Here is a 27202-nt window from a genome sequence, read left to right as displayed (position 1 = left end):
CTGATGGAAAGTACCTCTAATGGAAAGCTTCCTTGTCGATAGCTTATCGATAAAATGGACCTACAGGCTAGCTAGGTACATGTACTATTTGATGTACATGATTAGCGATAAGGAATTTTTAAGTACCTTCTATTGAATGTATGCGCGACCAGAGAGATAACAAAATAAATCCTCCAAAGTTATCACGTCGAATATCAGAAGTAAATTTTGGTTGCGCGGGGCACCCTGTGTCAATTGATTTTTTTACCACTTACATCTTAAAACAGAACCATCGAAATTATTAATTCGCAGAAGCCCAGGCATACGTATCTGATTGAAGCCCGTTTAGCAATCATGTACCTCGGTCGCCTCTAAAATTTTTGCCATTTACAATTCAACCCGGCGCATTTTTTTATTTATTCAAATTACACAATTCTCACTCCCTTACCTTCAACATCTGAGTCACAATCTAATCGCCGCTTCAAAATGGACGAACAAACATCGATTCTCAAAACTCAGCTCTACTCCGCCTGCGAAGATGCGTGTAGAGACAATCCCGAGAGAGTGTTCTCTCAGGAGGACCTGATGGCCCTCGAGGTCGTCCCGCCTAAGGACGTAAAAAAGCTACTACAAATTATTCAAATCCTAACGCGGGAGCGCCTTTTCGCTCCCGTCCACTTTCACAGTGGCCTAGCATGGCGACTTCGCCCCGAGGCCGAAGCGGCCAAGTAAGTAGATATCCGGTTCCCCTCCGCCCCTCCGCCCCTTCCATCGCCGTCCCTATTTTACTTGCAGCCCAAGAAAAAAGAAGGAACCGTCATCTAACCCTCTTTCGATAGGTACAAGCATCTCACCTCCGAGGACCAGGTCCTAGTCTACGAAATTATCGATTCGGCAGGTGCCGAGGGAGCATGGCAGCAGGACATAAAGAAGCGCCTGAATCTCCAAGACAATGCCTTACGAAAGGCGCTCAAGGAGCTGGAGACTAAGCGCTTCATCCAGCAGTTCACCACCGTGGAGAACATGTCCAAGAAGATGTGGATCAAGTTTGGCATGCAGCCCTCCGCCCGCGCGACAGGAGGTCCCTGGTACACGGATCAATATCTCGACGAGGCCTTCATAGACACGTTACAAGCGGTGGTGGTGCGCATTATAAAAGACAGGGGTAGCTATCGAAGCACCGGGGAACGAAGCGCTCGAAGCGTAAGTCCTGTTCTACCGAAGAAAGGTGTTATTAGGGGCGGTCAATCGGAGGCTGCAATGAAGAGTAAGAAACGCGCTGCAGACGCCATGTCTAAAGACGATATTTCCCAACCCCCAGCTCCAGCATCCAAGGCCCGCGGAACACTTCGACTTCCTCTGCCTGCTGGTTATACGGGCTACCCCACGGCTGAGGAGATCACGGCAGAAATAGTATCGATGCATATAGCTAAAGGGCAGCCTCTAAAGACGGAACACGTCCAGGAGCTTATCGATATCCTCATCTGGGAGAATAGGATCGAGGAGGTCAAAACAGGCGACCGAGTCGGTTATAGGGCCGTGCGTGTGTCTAAGCAACATCCGGACATGGTCAAACTAGACAGTGAAGATTTTTGGGAGCCGAGAACCAATGGTTTGACGACTGTACCCTGCGGAAAGTGCCCCGTCTTCGAACTATGCGAAGAAGGTGGTCCTGTATGGGCGGGAGGGTGCGAATACTTTGACAAATGGTTATTGTAGGTCTGATGTAGACTGTGATTAAATGATTTTCAACATAGCATAGCATAGCGAGGCGTTTAATGGTAAAGGGAGAGGCCATGGGCCAAAAAAGAAACCATCGGGAAATTAATAAATATACCAGGTTCAGACAAAGAGACCAACATTGAAAAAAAAAAGTTTGCCAAGGCAGTCAAGAGTATAATGATTACGACCATCTGTCACTAATTAAGGTTGGATACCTATCAGGTAGGCAGTTTGAGGCAAGACATATGTTATTGGCAACTACCTAGCATTTAAAATTTTTTGCTGGTTGAAGTGTCTCGCAAATTTATCCTTCCCTAGTTTTATTGAGCCTTCTTGGGTGGCCTACGCCAATCTTGAGAGGAGGCTAGCTGGTAGCACTATAGGCCTGGTAAAAATGTTACACGCAATAAAGATAAAAAAGGATTGCATCTTTTTTTTCTTTAGGCAATCTCGCCAGAGTTGACGATGGTAGGTCGCTTGCTATACTTGATAGCACCGCTCTTAGAGCCAGTAGCCTCGATAGCCTTAACCACGGCTATGGAATCTTCGTCGGCAACGACACCGAACGGAACGTGGCGACCATCGAGCCAGCTAGTCTTGACAGTGGTGATGAAGAACTGAGAACCGTTGCTAGATACGGGATGTCAGTTAGGAGTCAAGAGTCAAGGAGGTGCTAAATAGCAATGTGAGGGTAGATGTGTCTCTATGGTCCGAAGAAACTTACGTGTTGGGGCCGGCATTAGCCATGGACAGAGTGTAAGGGTGAGTGTGCTTGAGGTCGAGGTTCTCGTCGGGGAACTTCTCGCCGTAGATGGACTTGCCACCAGTGCCCTGTTGCATAATTAGAAATCAACCCAAACGTGGACGGCGATGGTATTCAAAGATCGACGTACGTTGCCACGGGTGAAGTCACCACCCTGAAGCATGAACTCAGGGATGATACGGTGGAAAGATGAGCCCTTGTAGCCGAAGCCCTTCTCGCCGGTGCAGAGAGCACGGAAGTTCTCGACGGTCTTGGGAACAAGGGGCTTCCAGAGCTCCAGGTTGATACGACCGCTCTGGTCTAGAGGGGAGGACGAAATGTTAGTATCAGGATTTTCAAGACTATAAAGGGAGACACGACGCTGGAAAGTGCTTGAGAATCAATTGAGCTCCCTAACGACAGCCATGTATATACAGCTAGTACATCAAAATGAAGCTTGTCGCGGTAGTTGAAGCTTGAATACAAGTACAGGGATGGGGTTGAAGAACTTACTCTTCACGGTAGCGGTGGGTTTGCCATTCTCTAGGACTGGGCCCTCCCACTCCACGTCCAAGAATCTGGATAATTTGTTAGCTCCATCATAGCAATGAAAAAAAAAGAAGAAAAAAAGAAGAAAAAAAAGGAATAATATGGGAGTTGAGGGTAAAGGTGAGACGTACACCTTAACGTTGCCGGACATATTGGTTGAAGTTGCGGAAAAGAATCGAACAGAGGGTTGGCTTGCTGGAGTAGAAAAGAGTGGTGATGCCTTTGGAAAGATGGAAGGGCGAAAGCAGGAAGACGAGGTTGAAAATGAGGAAGAGGAAGAAGAAAACGCAGCGCGGGGCACTCGAAGGAGGGGTTGGAAGAAGGTCTGTCTCATCATCTTTGCGGTGATCGATTGGGAATTGCCTAAGGGAGGGGTCAGCTCAAGCTCCTAGCCAATCATATCACAGGAATGGGGGCAAAAAAAAAAGCTCTTTCCGAGGGGCTACAGGTGCAAGTGGGGTTTTTGAGGGTGAAAAGGTGGTACCGCATGCATTCGTGCATTTTAGCAGCAACTTAGTATCTTAGCAGCCTTAGGTTAGGTACTCAGATACCTTAGAGGGTGTATTTCTTAGATAGAGCTGTCGTCACTAACTTGTCGCTCACTCCCCACCCCCACTCCACTCTTTTAGGTACTTCTCTCACTTAAGGCCGCGGACTTCCACTGAAAACTTATGCCAATGATGCAGCAGACAAAAGGAAAGACAACATGTTCGCCAAAACACACATCATACCTTAGATAAATAGGTACCTTGTACGGCGGTACAATACCTATAGGCATGCACCTAACCCATCTGGGGAGGGGGACCTTAGGTATGTTGGTACCTTTAAGTATGTACCTCGAGTTGTTTTGTACCTTGTACAAATGAAATCCCCAACAAGAACTTAGGTAATTGCGATAGAGAGAGAAAAGCTAAGATGGTGTTTCACTGACAAATGCAAACGACCCGAAGGTAAACAAGGAAGAGGGAAATATAGAAAAGGGGGAATAATAGAAGTAAAGACAGAGGAAACCTCCCCCCCGTCCCCCCCCTTTTTTTTTTCTCTCTTTCTCTCTCTTCTGAAGAACATCAACCAACCGAGGCCTTCAACCCCCTTCCATCTAGCCAGAAAGACCAAAAAAAAATAAAAAATAAAAAATAAAATAGAGAGCACGTCAACTAATACGAGCAGCCCACCGTTCTCTCCGTATCGTCAAATCATATCAATGACGTACTCTTGGATATTAACGATCGGACTAAACCCCACGTGTGCCTCTCTATCGGATAGGTCGACGATTCTCCGGGGCAAAGAAGGCAAGAGGGGTAGCAGTACCAATGCCGTGCCTTGACAGTTGCTCATGCTTCTTGCATGCAGCATAATGTTTTCGACATCCTGCCACGTCTGCTTCGATAGCGTGTGATGTTCTCTGTAAGTACACTATTCGGACTGCTCGTCCATAGCGTCTTTGTACATGCGACAGGCAGGTCACTAGAAATGCATGCCACATCTATATGCACATACAGGCAGACAGACGCAGAGGCACGCCGACAAGGCGGACACGGACAAGTCGGGGGCAAGACTGCAGCTTTCACCCCACCTCCGCCTGCTTTGATCGCCCAGAGGTTCGGCATGGTTCGGCTTGACAAACCTGACAAGCATAGATGGAGAGCTAGGTTGTTGACAGACCGCAACTCGGCTGACACAATTGGAGTTTCCCAAACATGGGTTTTGTCTTTAAAAGTTGAAAAATGCTTTTTGTATGTCGAGCGTAACAACAAGAGCCGGTAAGCTTGCAGCTTTCCCAAAAAAAAAATAAGATAAAATAAAATTTCTTGAAAAAGGTATAGATTCGAGGATTGCACCTGTCAAGCTCCGCTTAGAGCTTCCAATGACCTCTTATTCAAAGTGAATGGATAATAAATTTGATGGTGACTCTAAGAGCTGTGTTAACGTACCTTGCGTATGAGTTGTATAACCGTAATCAAGCGGACACTTCAAGGAGAAGTCAACTAAGTCCGAGGCTGGATAATATATGTTCTCTAACAGTTATAATAGTAGAATCAAACTCAAGCAAAACTCTGAAATTTTCTAGTGCCTTTGAGCGACTCTTACAGAAAACTTGACCTGGTCCGAGCGTCCTCTCTATAAGAAGTGTTAAAGTGGAGTGGGTCAGCTATTAGAATAATCGCGTACATTCTGAGATTCTCTTTTCGAATCAAACAGGTATTCATCACGTGATACTTTTTGATGCGCTGACGTAAGGAACCCGCAGTACCGGATGGCCGTAAGTTTACAGGTGGTCATTGCACAAGTCGGGCAGCGTTTGCCAGGGGTCGGAAAGGGAAGGTACGGAAAGTCGAAGTGTCCAAATGAGGTACCTAAAGTTTCCATACCTTAGGTATATTCCAATTCATTCATTTAAATCTACCTAACGTATACCGTCTACCGTCTACCGACTACATACCTAACCTAGTACCTAAAACACAAAACAAACAATTACTAAACCAAGATAAATCTAATCGTCCAAGAGACAATTCGCCCTAAGGCTATTTTCCTAGCTTCCCTTCTCTTTATCATAATAACTACAACCGCGCTTTTCTCCCTTGGTCCCTGATCGGGACCTAAAAGCTACGGCCGAACATGGATTTCAACAGTCTAAAGGATCAGGTAACCAACCTGACGCTATACGATCTCAAGGCGGGAGTTCGCAAGGTCCAGAATGGTATGTTTCCTATATTACACGATCGACGAGTACCTCGGCGGCAACCCAGATGCTAACTTATCTGGACAATAGCTGTTATGAACTATACGGAGATGGAAGCAAAGGTTGGTAACACTTCAATTGATATCAGCTCCTTCGGCTGATAGTCCAATTACTTACGCGCGCAACAGGTGCGAGAAGCTACCAATAATGAACCTTGGGGCGCCTCGTCAACCCTTATGCAAGAAATCGCCAACGGCACCTTTAATTAGTACGCGATCGTGGTTCCGCTCATTCGTTTCATCTTTACTGACTTCGGCCGACGTTAGCCAAACCCTCAACGAAATTATGCCCATGATCTACCGTCGTTTCACCGAAAAGGCCGCCGAGGAATGGAGGCAAATATACAAGGCGCTCCAGCTTCTCGAATTCTTGATCAAGCACGGCTCGGAACGGGTCATTGACGATGCGCGCAATCATATAACGCTCCTAAAAATGCTACGACAATTCCACTACATCGACCAGAACGGCAAGGACCAGGGAATCAACGTCCGAAACCGCGCAAAGGAACTTGCGGAACTTCTGGGCGATGTCGATCGGATCCGGGCGGAGCGAAAGAAGGCCAGAGCCAACAAGGCCAAGTACACGGGGGTTGAAGGCGGCACCATGGGAGGTTTATCAGGGAGCAGCCGCTACGGCGGATTTGGCAGCGAGTCGAGTGGCTACGGCGGTTCGTCTTCGGGTTACGGCGGGTACTCGGGTGGTGTATACGGCGACGGTGGCGGGTTTGGGGGACAGTCCGACGACTGGAGGGATTCTAGCACTAGCCGCGCGGACAAGTTCGAAGAGTACGACGAGTTCGACGAAGGATCTACGCCGTCGAGTTCGTCCAGAGCGAAGCGACCCGAGCGTAGTGAGAGAATTGGCGTCAAGAAGACCACTCCCGTCGAACCCCCAAAGAAAAAAGAGCCCGAGGTTGACCTCTTCTCTTTCGACGATCCTGCTCCCGCGGCAACTACCTCCGCCGCCACTCCGTCGAATAATTCTTCTGGGCTAGCTGCTCTGTCGACGACTAACAACGATGACGACGACTTCGATGATTTCCAATCCGCAGCGCCTGCGCCCTCGGGCAATATCGGAATCCCCCCACCCATGGTAACATCGAGCGCTCAATCCACCGCCCAATTCGCTGCTCCAAAGCCTTTATCCGGGCCGCAGCAAGCTAACCTCAGCGACATGATGTCGTCAATCTCACCTCCCGCAAGTACTACGACGACACCTGCGGCTAATTACTCATCTTTCAGCATACCGACAACTACCGGCGTGTCTGCTCAAGCACCAAAGACGACAACTAGCTATCAAGCGGCAGCTCCTAATTATTACCAGTCCGTTCAAGCTCACCCGACGGGATCATCAATTTCTGCGGCATCGTCCGCAACTGGCCTATCTACGCCATCTGGTCTATCTGCGTTGAACAAGCCGGCCGCTCCTGTGACGGCTAAACCTAGCACCGGTAGTGATCCTTTCGCAAATCTCTGGGGCCAAGCCGGCAGTGGATTGAAAAAGGCCAGCACGCCCACTGCAGGGCCGAAGATGGGCCAGCTTGCCAAAGAAAAGACCAGCGCATCGCTCTGGGGCGCACCCGCAGCAGGCACGCCAAAACCTGTAGGTGGTTTGCAAACAGGCAGTGGATCAGGTAACGCGACGACCGGAAGCAGTGGCTTAGACGATTTATTAGGTTAAAGGACCGCCATGGCCCATGAAGAGGCCTTAGGTCACCCAAGCCAAGCTTACCTTGTATGCCTGCGAAAGATAGGGAACTGTATATCACGTTGACAATATTAGCAACTTATAATATGTTGCTCAAAACTTAGAATCGGAAGCTGATTGACAATGACTCTTGTTTCTTCTCTATTATACTACGACGTGGGCGGGTTTGATAAGTTCGAAAAAAGGCGCTTGGGAGTAAAAATGACTTATATTCACAATCTGAGCAAATCATGTTACAAGTGTTACAAGTCCAATGTGTGTGTGTGTGTGGCTTTTTTTTTCTCGTGAAACCTGACAAGACACAGGCACAAATGATTGTATTTCAACTTACATTTTATGATGTCGTATTACCATTCGCCCGTTAGATGTTGCTATTACGATGCAATGCCATGGATATGGTATATAACCGTCGTCTCTGTTTCAGGTCAGAGTCAAGTTGACGATGATAGGTCTTCCGCATTTCTGTAGCTTCTGCTTAATCTCCACCATAGCCCAATTGGCCAATAAGGAGAGGTATGCGGTTTAGAAGCTCCATAGTTTGCATAACCGACAGAGCCGCCTTCCAGATTGTTCGGGTGCAACTTAAGCCTCACCTGTTGATCTCGTCATGAGCATGTCGTATGCAGAGCGGCGAGTTTATAGGTGAGAGTTAGGTTGATGAGCCCATTGGTTGACAGTTCACGATTTCTTCAAAACAACAAACCATACCCATGTCACGGTATAATAATCCATGCTGGCGGCTACAGACGCAACACAACACCAAGGCAGTTAGCCGCGAGCTGCGCTTAACGATCCCTAACTGACCCACCGATCTCATTTCGCCTGAGCTGAGCTGTCAACCAACCAGAATTCCCCGACAGCGATATCCACTACCGGGATTGAGACGACGCTGGATATTTGCAGCGCTTTTGGTGGTCTATCAAGACTACTTAGGTACTATCCATGAAGACGATATCCACGATGAACCTGGATCTCGCATATTATTTTGCATGCTCTGTTCCGTACAGAACCATGTATCGGGTTTGAGTTAAGCCTTAAAGGAAGCATAATTATGATCATCTCTTCTCCGATTGGATACACCAGCGCGTCCTGATTCAGCTATCCGCTTCAAGTACCGACACCATGTCCGTCAAAATAGCAATGTGGATGCTCAAAAGCAATCAGAACAAAGACGCGGCTACTGTGAAGATCGAGCCAGGGATAGTTTGCCGCGACTTGTCTGATCGAGCTGTAAATAGTGAATATGAAAGGATCTAGACCAACTTGGCTTGTACTATATTCGATGTTGATGCTAGATATTTAAGGTGTAGACATCCTCAATAATCGACATTCTATTTTTCTCGTACCTCATGAACCAAACAGTCGCTCAGTAAATATTTTCTATTTTCTTTCCTTGAGTCTTTCTCTATTTCCTTATTTCCCTTATCTCCTTTCTATCTTTTTCTGGGAATACATATCTATTATCACGACATAACGTACGGTCTCCTAGGTAGATTTCAATATCTCTTTCTGGGTTATACGGATCAATTTCTCTCACTTACGATCTTGCGGGTCTATATCAACCAGTCTTTTCTATCGCAGTAGATCTGCTTCAGTCCAAAATTCTTGCTCATTAAAGACCAGTAAAAATATATCCCATCTGTCACTTCGGTCTCGAGCCGTCCCTCATTCAAAATTCACTCTTCAACCCCCCGGTCGTCTATTCCATATCCGCCGCGCCGTCTCCCTCTGCGCACCATCCTCAAATCTGACAAACCGCGCCCGAGGCTCTCGCTCATCACCGACTTTGAAACAAGTATCCCACTGAAAATGCGTTTTCAGGCACCTCAACTCGGCGCTCTCGGCGTGACCTTCACGGCTTTTCGTGCGATGCAATTTGCTTCGCTTGTTGCCATCGTCGGCATAACTGCTAATTTTATCAATGACATCGTAACCTCAGGACGCGACACGCCAGACGTGCTCGTTGGTACTCTTACGGTAGTAAGTGCAAAAATCCTCTACTCCTTTTAAGCCACTGATCCCACTAACAAATCCAAAGGCAAGTATCGCAACTCTTTATGTTTCTATCTCTTATATCCTGTACTATGACGGACTTCTCCCTCTTGTAATCGCAGCCGGGATCGATCTAGCGCTCCTCATCGCCGCTATCGTCGTAGCGGTCACTATTGGCAAGCCCCTATCCTTGCTCAAGTGCGAGTTGCTTCCGCAGCCAGTTGCGCCCACCCAGACGTTTACCATGTCCATCTCAGCCCGTGACTATACTTCAGCAGCAGCAAGGTATAACAACTATCTAGCCCTGATTACGACCGACCAGCCGCACTGCTACGAGGTCAAGGCGGTCTGGGGCCTAAGCATCGCACTTTGCGTGCTTTTTGCCTTCTCGGCCGTGATCTGTGTCGGGCTGTGGCGTCGCGTCAGGGCTACCGCTGCCTTCTCTAAGGATATCGAAGGTTAGGGGTACGCGGGCGCGCGTGGGGACTCGGGAAGGGCTGCTGTCGCCGAGAAATCCCTAAGCGGCTTTGGGTTCCCGCGGCAAATTTCGGGTCCGACCGCTCTTGGAACTCAACTCCTCACCACCAAGGCCCCCGACCGGTGGATCCCTCCCCCTCAGCCTGCGCGTCGCCCCCTTTTTATTCGGCAAGTGGATGAAGATGTCCGATCGGTTAGGTTACCTCCTGTTATCGTGAACGCCAACTCAGGCCCGACTATCATCGCAGGGCAGCCGTTGGAAAGTAATATTGCCGCTCCCGTTCCAGCCGTCGTACCAGCGGCTAGGTCTTACAACTCATCCAATTCATCTCAAGACTATATACCCATCGCACACAAACCATCTTACGGTGACATCAACGATCAGAAGCGGGCAGCTCATCCTCCCATCGCAGTTATCATTCCACCTACGCCTAGCGATGACGGTTTCACGCCTATCACGCCCACGCCCGCTTCGCCCGAGGTGAAAGATTACCGCCTTAGTAGAGTGCCTCCTTTGCCTAGGGATGCTCTCGGAATACCCGTGGGGAAGTTTTTCACCCGTGCGAAAAGTAATAAAGTTCAAATACAACATGAGGAAGAATACGATGATGTTACACCGTTGAGTCCCAAGAGGTATCGAGATCTAGAGACGCAGGCAATGACCAAACCGAAACCGAAACGAAGGACTCTCTGGGGTGTGATTGAAGGATGGTGGGATTTGGGTTTACTCGAGAAGGGGATGAGTCTAAGACGCAAGGGTTAATGAATTATATATGTGGTAGTGTAGTGGGACGATATAAAACGGGATGAGGCGGGATAGGACATAATACGTAAATTAATGCTTAGGACTGGGTAGGAGTTGAACTCGTTTAGGAAAATTAATGGTATAGGAATTGGGTATGAATAGGGATAGTTACCCCGTAATGAGACAGCGTAAACGGTTATAGGTAATCTATTAGATGTCACTTGGATCAGTGGAATTTCTCAATTCTAACGGCTTATTTAAACCTGGGATTATATTTGACTACATTGTAGTTTCGGTAGAGATCGCTGAAGGAAACCCACGATGTAAGATAACAACATTACTTGAATAAACCTATCCACAAACTCCACCTTAAACTATTGCAACCTTGATTCATAACAATACGTAGCTACTGGATTTCAACGAGAACCGACCAATATGGTATTACTCGAGCAACGAAGACGTAGATAAGCGGCGACGCTTTACAATGCTAGATTCTCTCTGGTCGGTTCTTCTCCGTTTGGCATTTCGGTTGCCGACAGCCAGCGAAGCTAGAGCGTTTTTCCTCGGACGAGGACCCGTTATTTTCTGTAGCAAGGCCGACAAGAACCCCCCATCCGCTTTGGCCTCCCGTATATCCATACGTTTATCGTCTTGCAGAGAATATATGCAAAAGGAGTGAAAGTCACTCCAATCCCATATCTTAACCGGCTTTCCTATGCGACGCGCATCGATATAATCAACAATATTGACCAAAACCCCTTTCAGCTCTCGTCTGCACGCCGCGATAGTATCCTGCGGATTAACGCCAATCTCGCGACACATGTTCTGATAAATATCTAGCTTTTCACTGTCGTCTAACGACCTTTTAGGGAACTCGGGTATGGTTTGTAGGACCCCTGTAGCATCCTGGGATGAGTAGTGAAATTTCAACTCGTCACGAATCGCTTTAGTCCGCTCTCTCCTATACTCCTGGGACCCAGATTCCAAACCCTGGGAGGATGCGAAGCGACTGAATTCGTCGTCAAAAGGCGCGCTGCTATCGGGCGCAAAGTCGGGAAATTGATCAAAATAAGACTGGGAAGCGGGCGGCGGCATTGATTCTACGGCATCTTCTACCTTGAAGCTCACGACGCCTGTCGTACCTCCTAAGGACGCGGGATTATTATCTGGTTTTGAATCCTCGATCTGTTGTGCTATATCGGGGGGGTTGGAAGCTGTAGCATCTCCTACAAATGCTAGGGCGGCGTCATATGTATCGAAGCCCTTAAAAACGGCATTTGAAAACTTCAAGACTTGCTTTTCGCATTGTTCCCAGTTGTCATATACGCCAGGCTTCCTGCCGACTCGAACTGCGTAATAATTCGGCTTCTTACGCTTCGCCATCACGTCTCTTATGATAGTTGTGTTGTTACCTTTAAGTTATTAAGAATGTCATCAGACGCGTCAACGCGTCAATAGGTGTCTTATGGATGACATGCATGCATGTAACGAGGAACCTCTAATCCGAGCAAAACGTACAGGTTAACGCAATTTACTATTATAATCAAATCGATAATTCGGTACTTAAATTTTGTATATACAAGATGATGGAATAAGTTATTATTGTAGTTATTATTTCGCAACCCAACTCTTGAAAGACTTTCGCCTGCCGAGACTTAGCTCAATCTGAGACTTTCTTTTGTCTCTAGATGGATAGAATTTTAAATCTATACAAAGGCCTTCTTTTCATAATATTATACTAATGAACTAATGAGACTTCTACCATAAAATGTCTGTGCTGATATGCCTATAACGATGTGGCCGGGTTACCTACATTGTAGTACAGTTGGTTGTAAAATGCAACACGAACCTTTTAGGGATAAAAATGATCTATCATATTTACACTCAATCACGAAATACATAGTATTCCTCCTTTTCATCATGTTACATAATAGCTCAACTATCGGTTCTTATCCTTTTCAACCTCTCTGGCCAGATTCCCATTTTCCCGGACGACAGAATACCGTTAGGATCGAGTGATTCCTACAGATAAATAGAATTATTTAGGACCGAACTTGAAGGTGAATAAATGGCTGGGCTTACCTTTAACTTCTCGACGAAGCGACGGTAGGCGTGGTTATTAAAATCGAAAAGTTCCGCATTTAAATCTACCAAGTATTAGCTTCGAGTCGATCTACCCTCCGGAGTCAACCAACCCATATGATTGATGTGCGCCCGATACTTGGCGAAGCCTCGCTTGCTACCTTCTTTAAATAGGTTACGGAATACTTCATCTACGCCAATTCGCTGCTCTGGGCTGGTCTTGTCAAAGCAGAGCATCGTGACAAAAATAGCGTATCGATCGTGCATGAAAAAGTCGCATAAGAAGTCGAATCCATGTTCCGCGCAAATGCCTTTGGCTGTCCTGGCCCATTCGAGCACCGTCTTCCCGTCCAGTGGTACGATGGGAGAGTATGCTCCATGTGCTCCGACCGAATCGTCTCGGCGATTATAATAGTTCACCATCGGTATATTCCACATGCTTGGGATTCCAACTCTGACGCCGCCGTAGAGCGGGGAGACAGCAGCTGCTTCCAAAAGGCTTTCTTCGTTCTCTCCGGTAAACAAAGTTTGGCGAAGACGACCGACGAGGCCCTTCTTTGTGATAAATCTCTCCACTTCTTCGAACTGAGCCTTGATAATATTCGTCGGCCCGTAAAGTCCAAATTTCACGGTCCAGATACCAACGTCTAAGTCCTCCTGCATTTCTTTCAGTCGCCAGTCAGGGATAGGCCCCTCCCCTCCCCACCAATCCGAATGCTTGCCGAACATGGTGGCCCATTCTGCGATGTAGAAGACGTAGACCATGTATGGCAGAGTGCCATTACGTCGTAGTTCTCCAAAGACGTCAACTATGCCCTCGATGTGATCAAACTCGGGCGCGTCGAACGAGCAAGCCATGTATGCCTGGGGCTGTGGTGTCAAGTTGACGCCCATCCTAGTCACTATACCGAGATTGCTCTGTAAGAAGAGCCCATCGATTGTAGGTCCGAAGGTCAACTTTGTTATATGCGCAGAAGGGGAATTAGACATAGCGAATTGACCTGTTCTAACGATGTCGCCATCTGCAAGAACAACTTCCATACCAACAATATTTTCATGGTGGACGCCGGTCGGAATGAATCCCAGGCCTCTATCGAGAGCCTAATAATGTTAAGATCAAGTCATCTCTCACTTTTGCGTGTAAAGACAAAAAACCCACATTGCCAATGACACTACCCCATCCAAGAGATGCCGTACTCGGCCAGACTTTGAGCTTATTCTTCTTGCAATACTCATAGAGGTCCCCAAAGGTAACTCCAGGCTCGACGACGGCAAAGCTGAACTTTTCGTTTACTTCTATGATCTTATCCATCCGATGTAGATCCAAAGCGATACACCCGGGGACGCGCGGTGCGGGCCCTCCATATCTGCAAACAGCGTCAATTCCACGCCTGTTCTGGCTTCTACAATGGTAACAATTCGACTAAATCATACCCTAAGTTCTTCCCCCTAGAGAAAGTCCACACCGGGATTTTATACTTGTTTACGATCTTTAGAACGGCCTGAATATCCGATACCGAAGATGGACTACCCGGCATGTTAATAGCTCGTATGGCAAATCTGAGTCTTTCTAAGGGGAAAGCCCCTTACCAAGCTGCAGCACTCGGAACACTCCTTTCATGTCCGGCTTCGGGAATTTCGTAAGGGTCAACGTAGTCCTTTAGGCCATCACCAGTAAAAACAGCATCAGTTCCCAAGGCGGCCGTGATTTGCTCTAAAGCTAAAGTAAAATCTTCTTGGGATACATCTGGAGGCAGAACCGTCTCAATCTTTGCATCGAGCGGTTTTGAGAAGGCCTCTTCGTGGGCTGCTTGGTATAGGGGGTCTGAGTATTTAGGCAACATGTCGATTACTATTGCGTCTCAACTTTGCCTCGAAAGTTCAATCGGAGAGACAAGAAGACCGAAAAAAAATAAGCAGCCTTATAATCAATAGAGCCAGTCATATTATATACTCAACTTCTACCGTACGATCTCCTAGTTTCGTTATGCCAGGCGTGCGGAGATGGCAACGATGGCCCACTTGGACAAGGGGTATTCCATATATGAACACGTACAGCTTCCCCAACTTGGTCTCGGCAGTTGTGGTGTAAGTCGGCCCACGATATTCCCCAGACGTTGCTACGGTATGTAAATTGTATTTGTTGAGTCGTCAATTTAATCTAGAACATTGGCATTCATTTATTCGTTTTTTATCCCGACCTGGGGATTAATTAACTAACTAGGAACCTAAATTGATGATCTCCTGATTCTAAATACAATATACTGATACAAGAAAACCAACAGCAAAATATCATGAACAAACTTAAAGACAAGAAATGACACCAGATTGAACACCAGACCGCGTGCACCGCCGCGATCTCCACCAAAATACCCTTTCCATCAACATTTCCTCCGCTCTATAACCGTTGTACTACCGCTGTCATCGCCGGAACATCCCTCTTCCTTGTCTCTGCTAATTATGCGCCTGTCCGAAGCAATTTAAGCATCGTTTGGCTTTAAAAGACCCCTAATTCTGTCGCTAAAGGTCTCGTTAAATTGGCCCCCGAGGAACTCCCAGCCTACTCTTGCGTCGCGCGGAGGAGGTTGAGCACCGGTGTAAGTGTAATAAGCACCGATAAGGTATAGGAATAATACCCACGCACCGATGATAGATCCGCCCGTCTTCCAATTTCCTTGGTCTATATGAGGCTTGGCGAGGAAGTAAGTACAGCAAGAGATCCAGAGGAGAGGAGTGAACCAGTAATTGAGGAGGTACGTAATGTAGTCAAAGCCCTTGTAGATAGAGAATAAACTCCAGAGAACCCCGCCGACTACGAAGACATGCCAAAACGCCCTTCGAGACGCAGAGAACAAAGCCGAGAAGCCTGTGGCGAGTATGCCGTACAGACCGTTCGGCTGCCAGAGAAGAGTATTGAGATGCTCATCCAGAGTTATGGCCTCGACATAGCTTTCCTCCGGGTACATCAAGCCTTGATAGTAGACGACCATACAGTGAGAGATGTCCATGATACTCTGGCCCTCAATGGTATCTCGCTCATTCTGCCAGGATTCATCCTCGGGGTCGTAATGGAGGATGTCATCACTGGTGCCTCTGCCCTTGTTATAAGCCCTATAGCGAGTGACTTTAGGGAAAACGGCGAACTTGACCCTGGCGCCTCGGAGTCTGTGGTACTCCATGGCGCGGCGTTCGTTCTCGTTCTGAGGTATCTGGATTGGCTGTCCGGCGTGTCTGCTGACCCTGGAACCCGTGACAGCGGCATTGACATGTTCGCGCCATGTTGTGTCCTCTGCGTCGTATAGCTCCTTGGATTCACGGTACAGCTGCATATCGGCCTGCTGTTCCTGCCCGTAGTCCATTCGGGCGCCGGGAGTAGCGGAGAGGAAATGGAAGATAGAAGGCGATATAGCCATGCACACTTGGATCATACCCGCGTAAGAGATGATGGTGTGCAGTTCCTGCAAGAACACCGTTCTCGAGTACCAAGTCCTGGTTGGCGGCGGGAAGACTTCCTTGAATACGTTAAGGAGGGGAAGGAAGATTTTCATGGTCTTGGCCGTTAACTCGTCGACCTTAGGCCAGAAGTCTGCGGGAAGTAGACCTCCTTCTACACCGTATCTCGCAGTAATAGCACGAGCTGTCTTACGGCCATATCCTTTACGATAGCGTGTCAGCAAAGACAGTTTCTCTTAATCGAGGCGATTCAATAGGGGTTTTAATAGCATACCTTCTTTTTCCATCCACTTCAAGTCAAGTCTTTCTAATTCTTCTTCGGTATCTTCGTCCGCTCCGAACAATAGCTCGTTGAAGACTTTCTTCTCCATAACTTGGCCGAGGATGCCGACGACAAGCCATCTGCGCTGCGTCGCATCGTTTAAGATGACGGGCCACCCGCCATTTCCTCGGTCCTCGTGGGCAACTAACCGGGCGTATTCTTTGAATTGCTCGGTCAAGTTGGCAGTCCAGATCTGGCCCGGATGGCTAAAGCTGTCCAAGTTGACGTTTCCGTCAAACCATTTGGCTGCGAACTCTACTGTTTTAGTATATAGATTGGCGTAGTGCTTCTGGTAAAATGCATCGTCGTAATCGCCAGGGTGGCTAATGCGGCCGAGAAGCTCTTCGAAGTCAATCCGCGCAGGACGAACATCATTTCTTAGCTCGTCTGCAATTCTATATCTATGCTGGTTGTTCCTTCGTGCAGACCTGGACCGCCTTCTGTACGGGGTGTCTGATTCATCACCCGAGTCTTCGGGTTCCTCGTTCACGATATCACGGAGTTTCCACTCCCTCCAACGGCCTTCCTTCTTAGCCGCTCTGACGTGCCTAGCGAAAGGGCCCCATTTGTGGTCGGGGTCCCCAAATGCCCAGTAGGCTGCATACTCGAAGACATTCTTGGGGTAGTCCCTCACATCCGTGTCTCGTGGCGTATAGAGCGCTCTGCGTTTCCCTTGCGTAGTAGAGCCACGCCTGTCTCGATTGCCAGTTTTTCCTGACATTTTAAATATGTAAATATGTAAACAATCTTGTGGTTTTATGTTTTGTTACTGTTGATTTTTTTCTTTTTGGTGTGTAATGAATGGTATATAGCTTGGAGTTCAACTCCTATAGGTATAGGTATGATTAGGTATGATAAGTTATGCGACGGTCCAAGCAAGATCTAAGTGGTGACGGCTAGGGGTTTATGAGAGACGGCGATTAAAAAGAACATCCAAAAATAACGGCTTGCACAAAAGCTACCAAACGGACAAAGACGGCTTTCGATATAATGGTCTTAGACAATAATCGGAATCCCTAGGACGTGATTGGATGTTTCCGTATGGCTATTACCGCTTTCAGTTATGAAGATAAAAGAAGACATTCCAGAGATCGCAAGCAGCACTTCCCAAACCACGTTTCTTTAACAACACAAAGTGCAGAGAATTCACAAAGTGAAAGTCAAAGTCAAAAGTCTCTTTTCCGTTTCGGCGTATAATTCATAAATGTCCATTAAAGCTTTCCAAAGCCCAGCCAATTCTAAATATAGTAGTCATTCTCTCTTCCAACATTTCATTCTGCTAAATCAATCCGTCCTTTCAGCATACACAGAATGAAACTATGTGGCGCGCTAGCTACCCCATGAATTATCCCGTAAATAATGGCATTCTGGCTCCATTGACCAGTTTTTTCTAGATGACTAGGCCACAGGATACTGTTGAGTCTGGCCAGGGACCCCTATCTGCTGGGGTTGAACATAAGTACTGCCAGTAGGCTGTGACAAAACTGGAGGAGGTGATTGGGATGGATAGAAACCTTGGAGAGGCGGAGGTTGCCTACCCATAGTGTTTTGTTCTTGATAGACTTGGGTGGTTCGGGGTTGCATTTGGAACTTCTCTCCGCCGGCGGGTAATCCGTCTGCTCCCCCAGCAACCCCTCGGGTGGGCATAGCCTTGAGACCAGCCTTTCGGTGTCGATGTAGCATGACACCATGGATCGAAAGGGAGATGATATAGAGCACGCTAAGACCTAATGTTAATATCGCGTAAATGTCTCAGGAAACATACGTCTCGTAACTTACAATTCAACACCACCCAAGCCCGCCGCAGCAGCTAAGCAACCGCCATACGTGTTAACCGCAGTATCGTAATCGTTCAAGTCGTAGTAGTCGCCATAGAAGCTAGCATAAGAGTGGTAGAGAGCGAACACGGAGGCAACCTGGTCAGCAAGGATTGCAAATGAGACCAGCCAGAAGATGACAAGAAATATATCCAAGCCGAGTATTGCCCAATAGTTGTAGGCCCTCGCGGGACCAAAATGCGCGACGAGACAATAAATGCTAGTGATAAGGGTCGCGATAGACTATTGATTATCTCGTCAGCTTTGTCTTAGCAGTTAAGTTAAACGATAATGGTTTGCGTACGGTGAAAAGCGTCAAGGCATCTCCTGTAAAGACGAGGAACACGATACCGAAGGCACTCAACCCCAAGCATATGATTCCAACCACTAGCTGAATAATACGTATCGCAACAAACCCTTTGGGATAAAGAGGGATGTGCTCTTTCCCGGGAACCCGCTGGTTGGAGTATTTCACCGACGGCTGCTCCATCATGGCATACAAAGGAACTCAAAAACAAAGCGCAAAGGGAGCCGCGTCACTGAAGTGAACAAATGGTAGCGCAATACCTACCGACAGAAATTTAGGAAAAGTAAACGACTTGGAAAGGAAAGCCGTCCCGCTCATATGTACCCCGTTGGACCCTTGCTACTCCTGCGAAAGAAGGGCGATTTACTTCGGCTGCAACTCGTCCGCCTACTAATAAGGCCATCTCCTAAACTACCTCGAAATAGCAGGACTAGGTAGACGCCATATAAGCGTAAAGATGTCTCCGACCGCCAAGAACAAGGGTGCGAGTAGCTGAAAGAGACTATGATAGACTGATCATGCAATAGAGCCCAAAGTCCCTCGATGTACGCCAAGAGATGGGCAGCCGCGAATAGCATCAGTTACACATGAAAGGGGAATCCGCTCAGAATATCTTAGTGCTATCGAAACTGCGTCAAACGAGATGAAGTGTAACGGTAAAGCTTCGTAGCGGCAGTATATCACCACGAAATGTGATAAAGCACTGCCTTTGCGGCTGAAACCAGGGTTATGGATTGGGGGATAAGCATTTTATCCCCTGTCAGCTGATGGTAGGTGAAGATGAATATCCGGTTTCTTTTTCTCTTCTGCAGCAGCACGATACTACAACGTAGGGAGCCAACACTATCCCAACCCCAGTTTCATCCATGATGTTAATATGTTGGAGACATCTAACCGTAAGCTACCTAGGTAGGTAGGCAGCTTTGCAAGACGCCATATGAGGATGAAGTGCCCTGCCTAGTTGAGTACTGCGATTTAAGGCGAATAGGTATGCTATCATTCTTACGGAGCTCATGATTTTTAGTGAAGCATGTGGCTTGCGGCTGAAGTAGCTAATTTTACTATTTTCCGCAAGAGATATTAGTCGGGCGTCAAGCCACACGTAGGATAATTGCAAGAAGGATTCTCATGTAGGGAATGTGAAAGTGTTGTCAGTATTATCAGGCGTACAGACGAAACTAACCTAGGTACCTAAGGTAAAGTTCAAGTGGGCGGAAGCCAAAATTTCAGAGACAAGCGCGTAAAGAAGATATTCTCGGAAATAGTAAGGGGTTGTAACAATCTGGAGTTGTATTCTCTACCGTATCCAAGTATTAGTTCATACTGTATTGCTAGCCCACGATCAGTCAATTCAAGCGAAATAATACTTCATTGGTCTACGAAGGCGTTAGGATTCTTCACTAAGTCTAGCATCGATATATTCAACTCCACCGCTGAGGCTTAGGAAAGTCGAAACTACCTAACCTAACCTAATCTAAGGAATAATTGCAGGCTTTAAAATATGCCTCTTATATCTTAGGGATTGCCTACTCCTTTCCTCCATTCTTTAGGTAAATATCAACATAACAGGTAGGCGTAATCAAACCTCAACATAGACCATAGGTCCGCAGTTCCGGTTCAACATACAACTCACATATAGTTTTTATTAGCTTCTCGTGTAAGTGACTATCTTAAGTACCTAGCAAGATCTATACTAAACTACCTAGTTCATAGTTAATATTTCCAAAATCATATAGTCAGAGTTCCTTGAAGTTGTTTCCATAGGTACCTCTTGTTACCCCACTAGTAAAAGGTTTCAACTATGACGGCACGAAAGAGAATTTGCTATATGCTTGCACGAAGAGTTCAACTTTACCCGAGGTTACGAGATAATTAAACGTTGTCTATTTTACTTGGGCCAGTCCGCCCGTCACAGGCGTTCTTACAATAACTTGAAAGTAGAGTTACTGCAGCATCCTAGGTACCTAGATACTATCTATCTTCAAAAAGGGGTAATTACCGACCCACCTACTTAAGCAACACTTTCCTACTGATGGGTAATATATCCTCCCTATTACTTTCAGGCAGATCAGTGTTAAATTATATCATGGTGTACCTGAGAAGTTAACTTACGTAGGAAGGATAAAAACATCTTACAGAATTAGGCATGAAAGGACATGACGAGTAATGAGTAATGTATCAGTTGCCCCAGCTGTTCTCTGCACTGGAAACCCGCGAGCATGAAGTTAGCTGTTATAATTCCAAAGTACCTGCTGCGAATCAAAGACTCTCTCCATCTGTACCTTGCGATAATGGCCCTAGAGTGGGCGGAATAGGAATTGCGTTTCGACCACCAATTGATCACTTAGGTATCTGACGAGTACACTTGTCAAAGGACCTTGAGAGCTTTTGAAACTACTTTCTGTACTTACTTGGAATTTATTTAGTGGTGGATTTGAAGCTACACCGAGGATCATGTAATAAAGCGCTGCGCGTCACCCCTATCAAAGCACCAACAAGGCAGCTAGATATGAAAGGAACTATTTAATTATGAGCCAGGTACAATAGCCATGTATTCGTTGTATAGGGAATCTTTACATATCTGTACGCAGCTAGGTAGGTTCTCGCCGTGAGAAAACAACACTTGAGAGTCCCTCCGGAGTATACGAAACTTAAAACTCAACAGCCCCTCTAAACCAAATCACACACACTGCCCAAACGACGGGTAGACTCCGGCCGGAAAGCGTGCCAAAATGATATTCGGTGCAAAGGTAAACCTTAAAAAAGAAGGACCTTCCCATTCTCGAACATACTTTGCGGCAGGAGATTTGCAGAGAGGGACTGAGAGTAAAGTATTTAAAGCTTTACGAAGACCCTTTTTCTCAGGTCAGAGCCTCATCTCTTCTTCGACAAACACTCTTCCATCTTCTTCTTGCCATCATCACGCTTACACCCCTTTTCTACCCACAGCAAACTAGTTGAGGAGCTTCGGCGAGAACCATTAACCATACAAGGTGCCCCTGGTAGATTGCTTTGAGTTCTTCCTCGACCGGACTCCCCGTCTTGCTGTCCGGGTTCTTATTGCTTATTCTTTAACGGCTCCTGGTAGATATTGCCGACCGTGCCGTCCCAGTCCGGGTAAGTTCTTGCTGCCTGTCCTTTCCACGGCACACTTCTCATCTTAGCAAGTAGAAATGTCAGCCACGACGCAGAGGGATTCTTCGTCCGGACCGCCGCAGGGTCCTCAGCAGTCGCAGCAACCGCCTCGCTGGTCCGAGATCGAGGACAAGATCCTGAAGGAGGCGGTAGCACGATATGGTGTGAACCACTGGGAAGATGTTGCAAGGACGATATGGACGAGAAAGACGGCCGAGGAGTGCCGGGCACGTTGGGCAGAGCTTGTTCCAGTCCTATACGAAGGCCTGGTACGGCGGGAGTCCACGCGGGAGCAGCGTCGTACGAGGAGCGTAACGGTATCGGCAGTCGCGTCAGGTGCTTCTATGTCTTGTCAAGACGATATGAAGTCCCAAATTCAAGAGCCTGTTCCCTCCTGTCTTGCTCTTGCTCCCGCTCCCGCTCCTATTGCTTTTCCCGCTCAAGAACAACAAGGAGCAGGGGAGAAACTGCCGCCAAACCGGGCGGACGGTAACGCCACTGGGAACACTCCCCTTGCTCCTCTCTCTCCCACAGTAGAAGGTTCTTTGCCGCTTCTCGCCTCGGAGTCGGCACGAACTCGACGGAACACCGAACCGGCACAACCTTTCCACGCTACGCCGGTGTCCCGTGGGAGGGGAGGAGGGGAACGGGAATGGCTCGCGCCACATCCCCTTATGCGAGGGCGACAGCGCAACACGCCGACATCATCGAGGGACAGTTCGACGTTGGGGAAAAAGGGATGAGAAGACTCGATAAAACTTATCCTTTGCCTACGGCTCTAAGCTTCCCATCACTGCCAACACCCAGGCTGTGGCAAGACCCGAGAGTTTCTGGGATGTAAGAGCATTATCGGATGACGGCAGGCCCTCGGTCCGAATGCTCAAAAGATGTCCCATGTCTATATACCCCTTGGCCTTGCATATCTATCCGACCGGAAGTAGATTACCTCCGCCGGTTAAGGATTTCCATCGCTGAAGCCCTGCTGCGCCAATACCGTGAGGCGCGACGTCGGGGATAAACAACGGGTGGAAACGTACCAAAGGTATGGAAGTTGCTCTCGTTTGAAATAGTCTTGTCGAGATTCTAGATGAGACATCTAGAATAAAGGACACATGTAGTACCTAGGTATATCTAGCCATAGACTCTTGTAGCTACCTACCTATCTACATGATTAGGAGGTAGTTGAGAGTTCCTCGCAGAATAACAAGGTTGTGTTTCCATGCAGTTCGATTCCATCTTGTGACATGCCCGCTGAGAATAATTATTGTATCGTACCTTACAATATTTTATTACCCTTCGCTCGCAAAGGCAACTTCTAGTCAAGAGGTCAAGAGCGAAATAAAAGTTTCCATACATAAAGGTCAATTGACTCAATATTCAATCGAGTCCGTTCTAATACTGCTCGATATAGGTACCTATGCTACAATATGCCGGCTCTGTTCTCATCCGTAATCGTCATCTTTTCGCATGGCACTGCAACCAACCACCCCAATGATGGCCTAGCCTCACGCGAGAGAAGCCCCACTTTAGACTCATCAGCAAAAAAGTCTCATAAAGTCATCTTATACGCAAGAGTCGCTACATCTTTCCTCCCCGCCAGTACACTGTTACCTGTCCATTTGTCGCATTACGCGAGAATAATAAATATCCAGCTAAAAAAAATAGAATAAAAATAAAAATACCAAGGGACTCAATTTCCATCCAGCTCTAGTTTCTTTGCTCTTGTTTTGGCGTACCCGCGTACCCGCGTTGACGATGACGAACGAGGTGTATGTAAATAGGAGTCGATTAAATTTACGTGTATTGAGGGGAAATGCAATCGCCGTATGGATTCAAACCACCCATTCAAAAGTTCCATAAGTATAAACAAAACGTCGAGATGAACGCAAACAGCTTCATACGATCCGTAGAAGCAAAAACCGCTTACGGGGTATCCCATCGAGGCCTAGTGAGAACAAAAAGAAGAAGGGGAAAATGGTAATAATAGAGAATAGCCCGATCAATGTAGATTCAAAGATCAGGGGAAATAGACATAACGATGATGACGTTAACCTCATTCGCCTCGGATACATCTAAGAGAAATCGTCTGCCGTTGGGGACATCACTAGACTGTCAATTCGCTCGACAAGTTCTTTTGTCTCGCGTACAATCTCAAAGGCGATAGGCGGTAGCGTCTGGGTCCACATGCGCCAGTCCCGATCGTTCTCTCCAAGTCCGCGAGCTGCAAGCTCTTCGCCTCGCTCGCCGGCCTCGAGCAACCGCTGGCGGCATGAGGCCAAGCGTTCAGTCATATCGCCACCGTTTCCGCTTGCTTCGGTCTCAGCAACTACTTTACCAACGACATCGGTAATCGATGCGATCTCGTCGGATATCTGCTGGATTGGCGCATCGCCACGAATGGAACCGACCAGACCTTGGATCGTCTGGACCATAATCTCTCTCTGATCTTCCAAGTATATCTTCAACTCTTCGTTCTTATTTCGTTGGCCGTTAGAAGGTGATGTCAACTTGTTCATTCCCATGTAAGCCACGCCATTGGCACCGCCATCCCTGGAGCCGTACTGTCCACTAGACTCTCGCGGCGAGCTGATAGGGCTGTATGCCGAAGAGTTGGCGCTATCACGCATTCCGGCGCGAATGCCTTGAAGGGGGGGAGGCGGTGCGAGAGGCAATGTATCTTGATGTGTTGTGGGGGTACGGTTTGAGAAGAATCCAGTTGATTCAGCTGGTTTAACCATGCCGTCATCGTCATCCTCTAACTCGTCGGCGGGCGTGTGACGTATCTTGGTGCTTCGCAATAGTTCGACGAGAGCAGCGACGAGGTGGGAGGCGGCCGCATCAAGTAGGGATACAGGTGAAATCCCCGCTCCCGCTGCGAAATTCTTGGAAGCGGTGATTAAGTTGGTGGCCGTAGCCGCTACTCGGTTCTGGAGCTTCTGCTGCTGCTGCGGGACTTCTCTATCGCCCGGCTGCGACTCGTAGATATCTTTTTTGATGCGTCCGACAGCAACGACAACTGCCTTCATAGAATCGAGTACCTTGTCTGGAGTGTCCATCCTCGCTCTTTGCAATAAGTCGTCAATCGCGATCTGGAATTTGGTAACGTGAACATCTTTGACAAGTCCATTTTCGTCCGTGAAACCTTGTTGTTGCACACGCCCGATGGCATCCTTGTCGATAGTCAGCCCTATTGACGCACGCATGCTCCTAAGCTGTGTCTTTGCGCGCGCGTAGCGGTTCCGCCATTCTCTAACTTCATGCTCTAGCTGCTCAACAGTCTTCTCTAGCTCGGCCTGTCTCTCCCAGGAGGGGCCATGCTGCTCCGAAAGAGCCTTCATTTCCAAGAGGAATTGCCGGGCCTCAAGTCGGACGCTCTCTGTTACTTGCTGCTGCTCGTCAAGAGCCATACGCAATGATTCGTTTTCTCTCATAACATCGGAATCTCCCTCGGCGCTCCCTGTACTATTCTTCTGAGCATCTTCAATCTCCTCCCTCAGTTTCCGTATCTCTACGACGTGATCATCTCTCATCCTATCGAGTTCATCCCGTAACGAGTCATTGAGGGATTGTGCCTCTGTAAGCTTGGCCTCGAGGTCGGCCCGCAGATCTTCCCATTCTTTCTTTTCCAAATTCGAAGCTGATATGCGAGATCGTTCGCCGTCCGTGAATTGAGCCAGCTCGTCGTCTTTCTTTTTAAGCAGATCTTCCATGCTATCTATCTTTTCCCGAAGTTCCCGTACTTGATTTTGATAGTCATCGATTAGCCTCTTATCAACCTAAAGACGAGTTAGCAAGTGTTCTACTCCGAGCTAGAACCTTTCTTCTCCTTCTTCCTCTTCTTCTTGTGTACTTGCCTCGGACGCGCCGCCATTTGTGCCAATGCTTCTTTTGCTTTCTCGGTTTTGCGATCTGAAAGAATCAACCTCCTCGTCGTTTGATTCGACCATATCATCATCTTCCTCAACCATTGTACTTTTGTTGGGTACGATCGTATTGCTTTGGAATTGCTTTGCGAGGGGACGATCAAAACCTCCGTTGGACAAGCCAGGGGAAGGGGGTACTGGATATTCACCAGTGATTCTAGGGGCGGCGGAGCGAATAGAACTTGCATCCGACGGCCTCCGCATACCATTCGGCCCCCTGGGGCCCACGCCATTTATCGGTGTGCCGGCTCGACTCGAAGGAATTCTAGGCGTGCTCATTCGTGGAATATCGCCAGCGATAACTTGGGGAATTCGCCTCTCTAACTCGCAGAAGACATCTGTCGCGAGATCCCTAAATCTCGGCGGACCTAAGGTCGATAACTTCTGACGTGCTTGGTTGCGCTTAGGATGGAACGTGTCTTCGGGTAATAAGTAGTTCGGGGGCCCGACGTTGGGGGGCGCGTTAGGAGGTCTCCGACTATAGGCTTGCCGTCGCATCAACTCGTCAAAGACATCGGTGGATAGCTCGAGAAACTGAACCGAAGATAGGCGTAATAATTTGTCGCGTGCCTTATTAGGTGGCGGACCTGCTCTGCCATCTTTGGACGTCGAAGACAGGTATTTCCTAAGAGCGACATAGTGTTCTGCTAAGACCGCATCGTTGTTTTCTTCACGGATACTCCTTCCACTCTCGCTCCTGGCGTAGGTGCTGGAACGTCCGACCGAAGGCGGCGGCGAGGGACCCCCGACGCTCCTGGGACCGCCAGAGAAGCCATTCATATTCCCGCTGGAGCTGTTGGAATCTGGAGGAGAGACAGGACCTCGATTATTGGGATAAGGACCGTCGCCATCGAGATTTGGGTATTTGGAAATGCCGGACCATTCACTTCCAGCGCCTACAGAGACAGGTGAAAGAGGCGGATTTCGGGTATTCATGGTGAATGATTGGGTATGTAGAATTGGCGGCCGCCGTTACAACATTCAAGGGCGGAAGGAATGAAGAATGGCGCGCGCCACACGAAAAAGGAGTGAACTGAGGTATCGGGAGGTGTCTCAAATCCAGCCCAGTGTTCTGCCCAGTCTAGTCAGATCCGATCCGATCCAATCCAATCCAATCTGGCTAGCTTCCCCCTTGATCTTGATTCTCAGCTCATCAACTTTCTACCCAATCGAAAACACCAGTCTCGAACTTGGGGATTTGCTGTAATACGGTAATCGGTAATTCAGCAATTCTCTATTCCTTATCTCGTTCGGAGATCGGGGACGAATGGGGCTCCTAGAAAGACGGAGAAAGAAAGTCGGGAAGGGAATGAAAGGAAGAAAAAAAAAGAGGGACGGCGTCGTAATGAATATGACAAAGACCGACCACCCCGACAATTTCTGTCTCACTGTGGGGATGAATTGTAAGTACCTAAACCAGGGCCTTAGTTGAATTGAGAAATTGGTCTAAAGCGGAAGGCAATCTTAGGTGCGACGAGGCAACAAGGCGCAATTTAGACCGTGAATC

At 47.8% G+C, this 27202-nt stretch overlaps 10 protein-coding genes across 10 annotated transcripts; 4 read left to right on the top strand and 6 right to left on the bottom strand.

Annotated features, from left to right (window-relative positions):
• Positions 1–465: 465 nt before the first annotated feature.
• Positions 466–1698, top strand: F4812DRAFT_462839 (RNA polymerase Rpc34; the record flags this gene model as incomplete). The annotated part of the gene is made up of 2 exons (XM_047938107.1): positions 466–707; positions 819–1698. 2 exons carry the CDS (start codon positions 466–468, stop codon positions 1696–1698), a joined length of 1122 nt encoding a protein of 373 aa, XP_047786736.1.
• Positions 1699–2141: 443 nt separating this feature from the next.
• Positions 2142–3143, bottom strand: F4812DRAFT_462838 (cyclophilin, cytosolic form; the record flags this gene model as incomplete). The annotated part of the gene is made up of 5 exons (XM_047938106.1): positions 2142–2331; positions 2426–2532; positions 2595–2764; positions 2957–3021; positions 3124–3143. 5 exons carry the CDS (start codon positions 3141–3143, stop codon positions 2142–2144), a joined length of 552 nt encoding a protein of 183 aa, XP_047786735.1.
• Positions 3144–5487: 2344 nt separating this feature from the next.
• F4812DRAFT_211206 (ENTH-domain-containing protein) lies at positions 5488–7544 on the top strand. The gene is made up of 4 exons (XM_047930345.1): positions 5488–5693; positions 5766–5797; positions 5864–5943; positions 6002–7544. The coding sequence occupies exons 1-4, from the start codon at positions 5612–5614 to the stop codon at positions 7413–7415; spliced, it is 1608 nt and encodes a 535-aa protein (XP_047786734.1). The 5' UTR covers positions 5488–5611; the 3' UTR covers positions 7416–7544.
• A 1707-nt stretch (positions 7545–9251) lies between these two features.
• On the top strand, positions 9252–10868 carry F4812DRAFT_468043 (uncharacterized protein; the record flags this gene model as incomplete). The annotated part of the gene is made up of 3 exons (XM_047938732.1): positions 9252–9422; positions 9481–9837; positions 9898–10868. The coding sequence occupies 3 exons, from the start codon at positions 9252–9254 to the stop codon at positions 10672–10674; spliced, it is 1305 nt and encodes a 434-aa protein (XP_047786733.1). The 3' UTR covers positions 10675–10868.
• Positions 10869–10879: 11 nt separating this feature from the next.
• F4812DRAFT_443351 (Caulimovirus viroplasmin-domain-containing protein) lies at positions 10880–12067 on the bottom strand. Its single transcript, XM_047935393.1, has one exon. It carries the CDS (start codon positions 12037–12039, stop codon positions 11098–11100), a length of 942 nt encoding a protein of 313 aa, XP_047786732.1. The 5' UTR covers positions 12040–12067; the 3' UTR covers positions 10880–11097.
• A 352-nt stretch (positions 12068–12419) lies between these two features.
• F4812DRAFT_443349 (putative vanilly-alcohol oxidase) lies at positions 12420–14728 on the bottom strand. The gene is made up of 6 exons (XM_047935392.1): positions 14329–14728; positions 14173–14265; positions 13898–14105; positions 12852–13839; positions 12739–12803; positions 12420–12678 (listed from the first exon to the last, which is right to left on the bottom strand). The coding sequence occupies exons 1-6, from the start codon at positions 14580–14582 to the stop codon at positions 12592–12594; spliced, it is 1695 nt and encodes a 564-aa protein (XP_047786731.1). The 5' UTR covers positions 14583–14728; the 3' UTR covers positions 12420–12591.
• A 165-nt stretch (positions 14729–14893) lies between these two features.
• On the bottom strand, positions 14894–17429 carry F4812DRAFT_443346 (uncharacterized protein). Its single transcript, XM_047935391.1, has 2 exons — positions 16466–17429; positions 14894–16393 (listed from the first exon to the last, which is right to left on the bottom strand). Exons 1-2 carry the CDS (start codon positions 17232–17234, stop codon positions 15219–15221), a joined length of 1944 nt encoding a protein of 647 aa, XP_047786730.1. The 5' UTR covers positions 17235–17429; the 3' UTR covers positions 14894–15218.
• A 381-nt stretch (positions 17430–17810) lies between these two features.
• Positions 17811–19295, bottom strand: F4812DRAFT_211146 (uncharacterized protein). Its single transcript, XM_047930343.1, has 3 exons — positions 18635–19295; positions 18293–18573; positions 17811–18233 (listed from the first exon to the last, which is right to left on the bottom strand). The coding sequence occupies exons 1-3, from the start codon at positions 18821–18823 to the stop codon at positions 17912–17914; spliced, it is 792 nt and encodes a 263-aa protein (XP_047786729.1). The 5' UTR covers positions 18824–19295; the 3' UTR covers positions 17811–17911.
• Positions 19296–21702: 2407 nt separating this feature from the next.
• On the top strand, positions 21703–22857 carry F4812DRAFT_211061 (uncharacterized protein). The gene has a single exon (XM_047930341.1). The coding sequence runs from the start codon at positions 21811–21813 to the stop codon at positions 22513–22515; it is 705 nt and encodes a 234-aa protein (XP_047786728.1). The 5' UTR covers positions 21703–21810; the 3' UTR covers positions 22516–22857.
• A 786-nt stretch (positions 22858–23643) lies between these two features.
• Positions 23644–27109, bottom strand: F4812DRAFT_211083 (uncharacterized protein). Its single transcript, XM_047930342.1, has 2 exons — positions 25627–27109; positions 23644–25548 (listed from the first exon to the last, which is right to left on the bottom strand). The coding sequence occupies exons 1-2, from the start codon at positions 26629–26631 to the stop codon at positions 23845–23847; spliced, it is 2709 nt and encodes a 902-aa protein (XP_047786727.1). The 5' UTR covers positions 26632–27109; the 3' UTR covers positions 23644–23844.
• Positions 27110–27202: the final 93 nt, after the last annotated feature.

Source organism: Daldinia caldariorum, assembly GCF_022478825.1.
Source record: "Daldinia caldariorum strain CBS 122874 unplaced genomic scaffold F4812scaffold_20, whole genome shotgun sequence".
Classification (NCBI taxonomy): domain Eukaryota; kingdom Fungi; phylum Ascomycota; class Sordariomycetes; order Xylariales; family Hypoxylaceae; genus Daldinia; species Daldinia caldariorum.
This window is presented reverse-complemented; position numbering and strand designations above follow the sequence as displayed.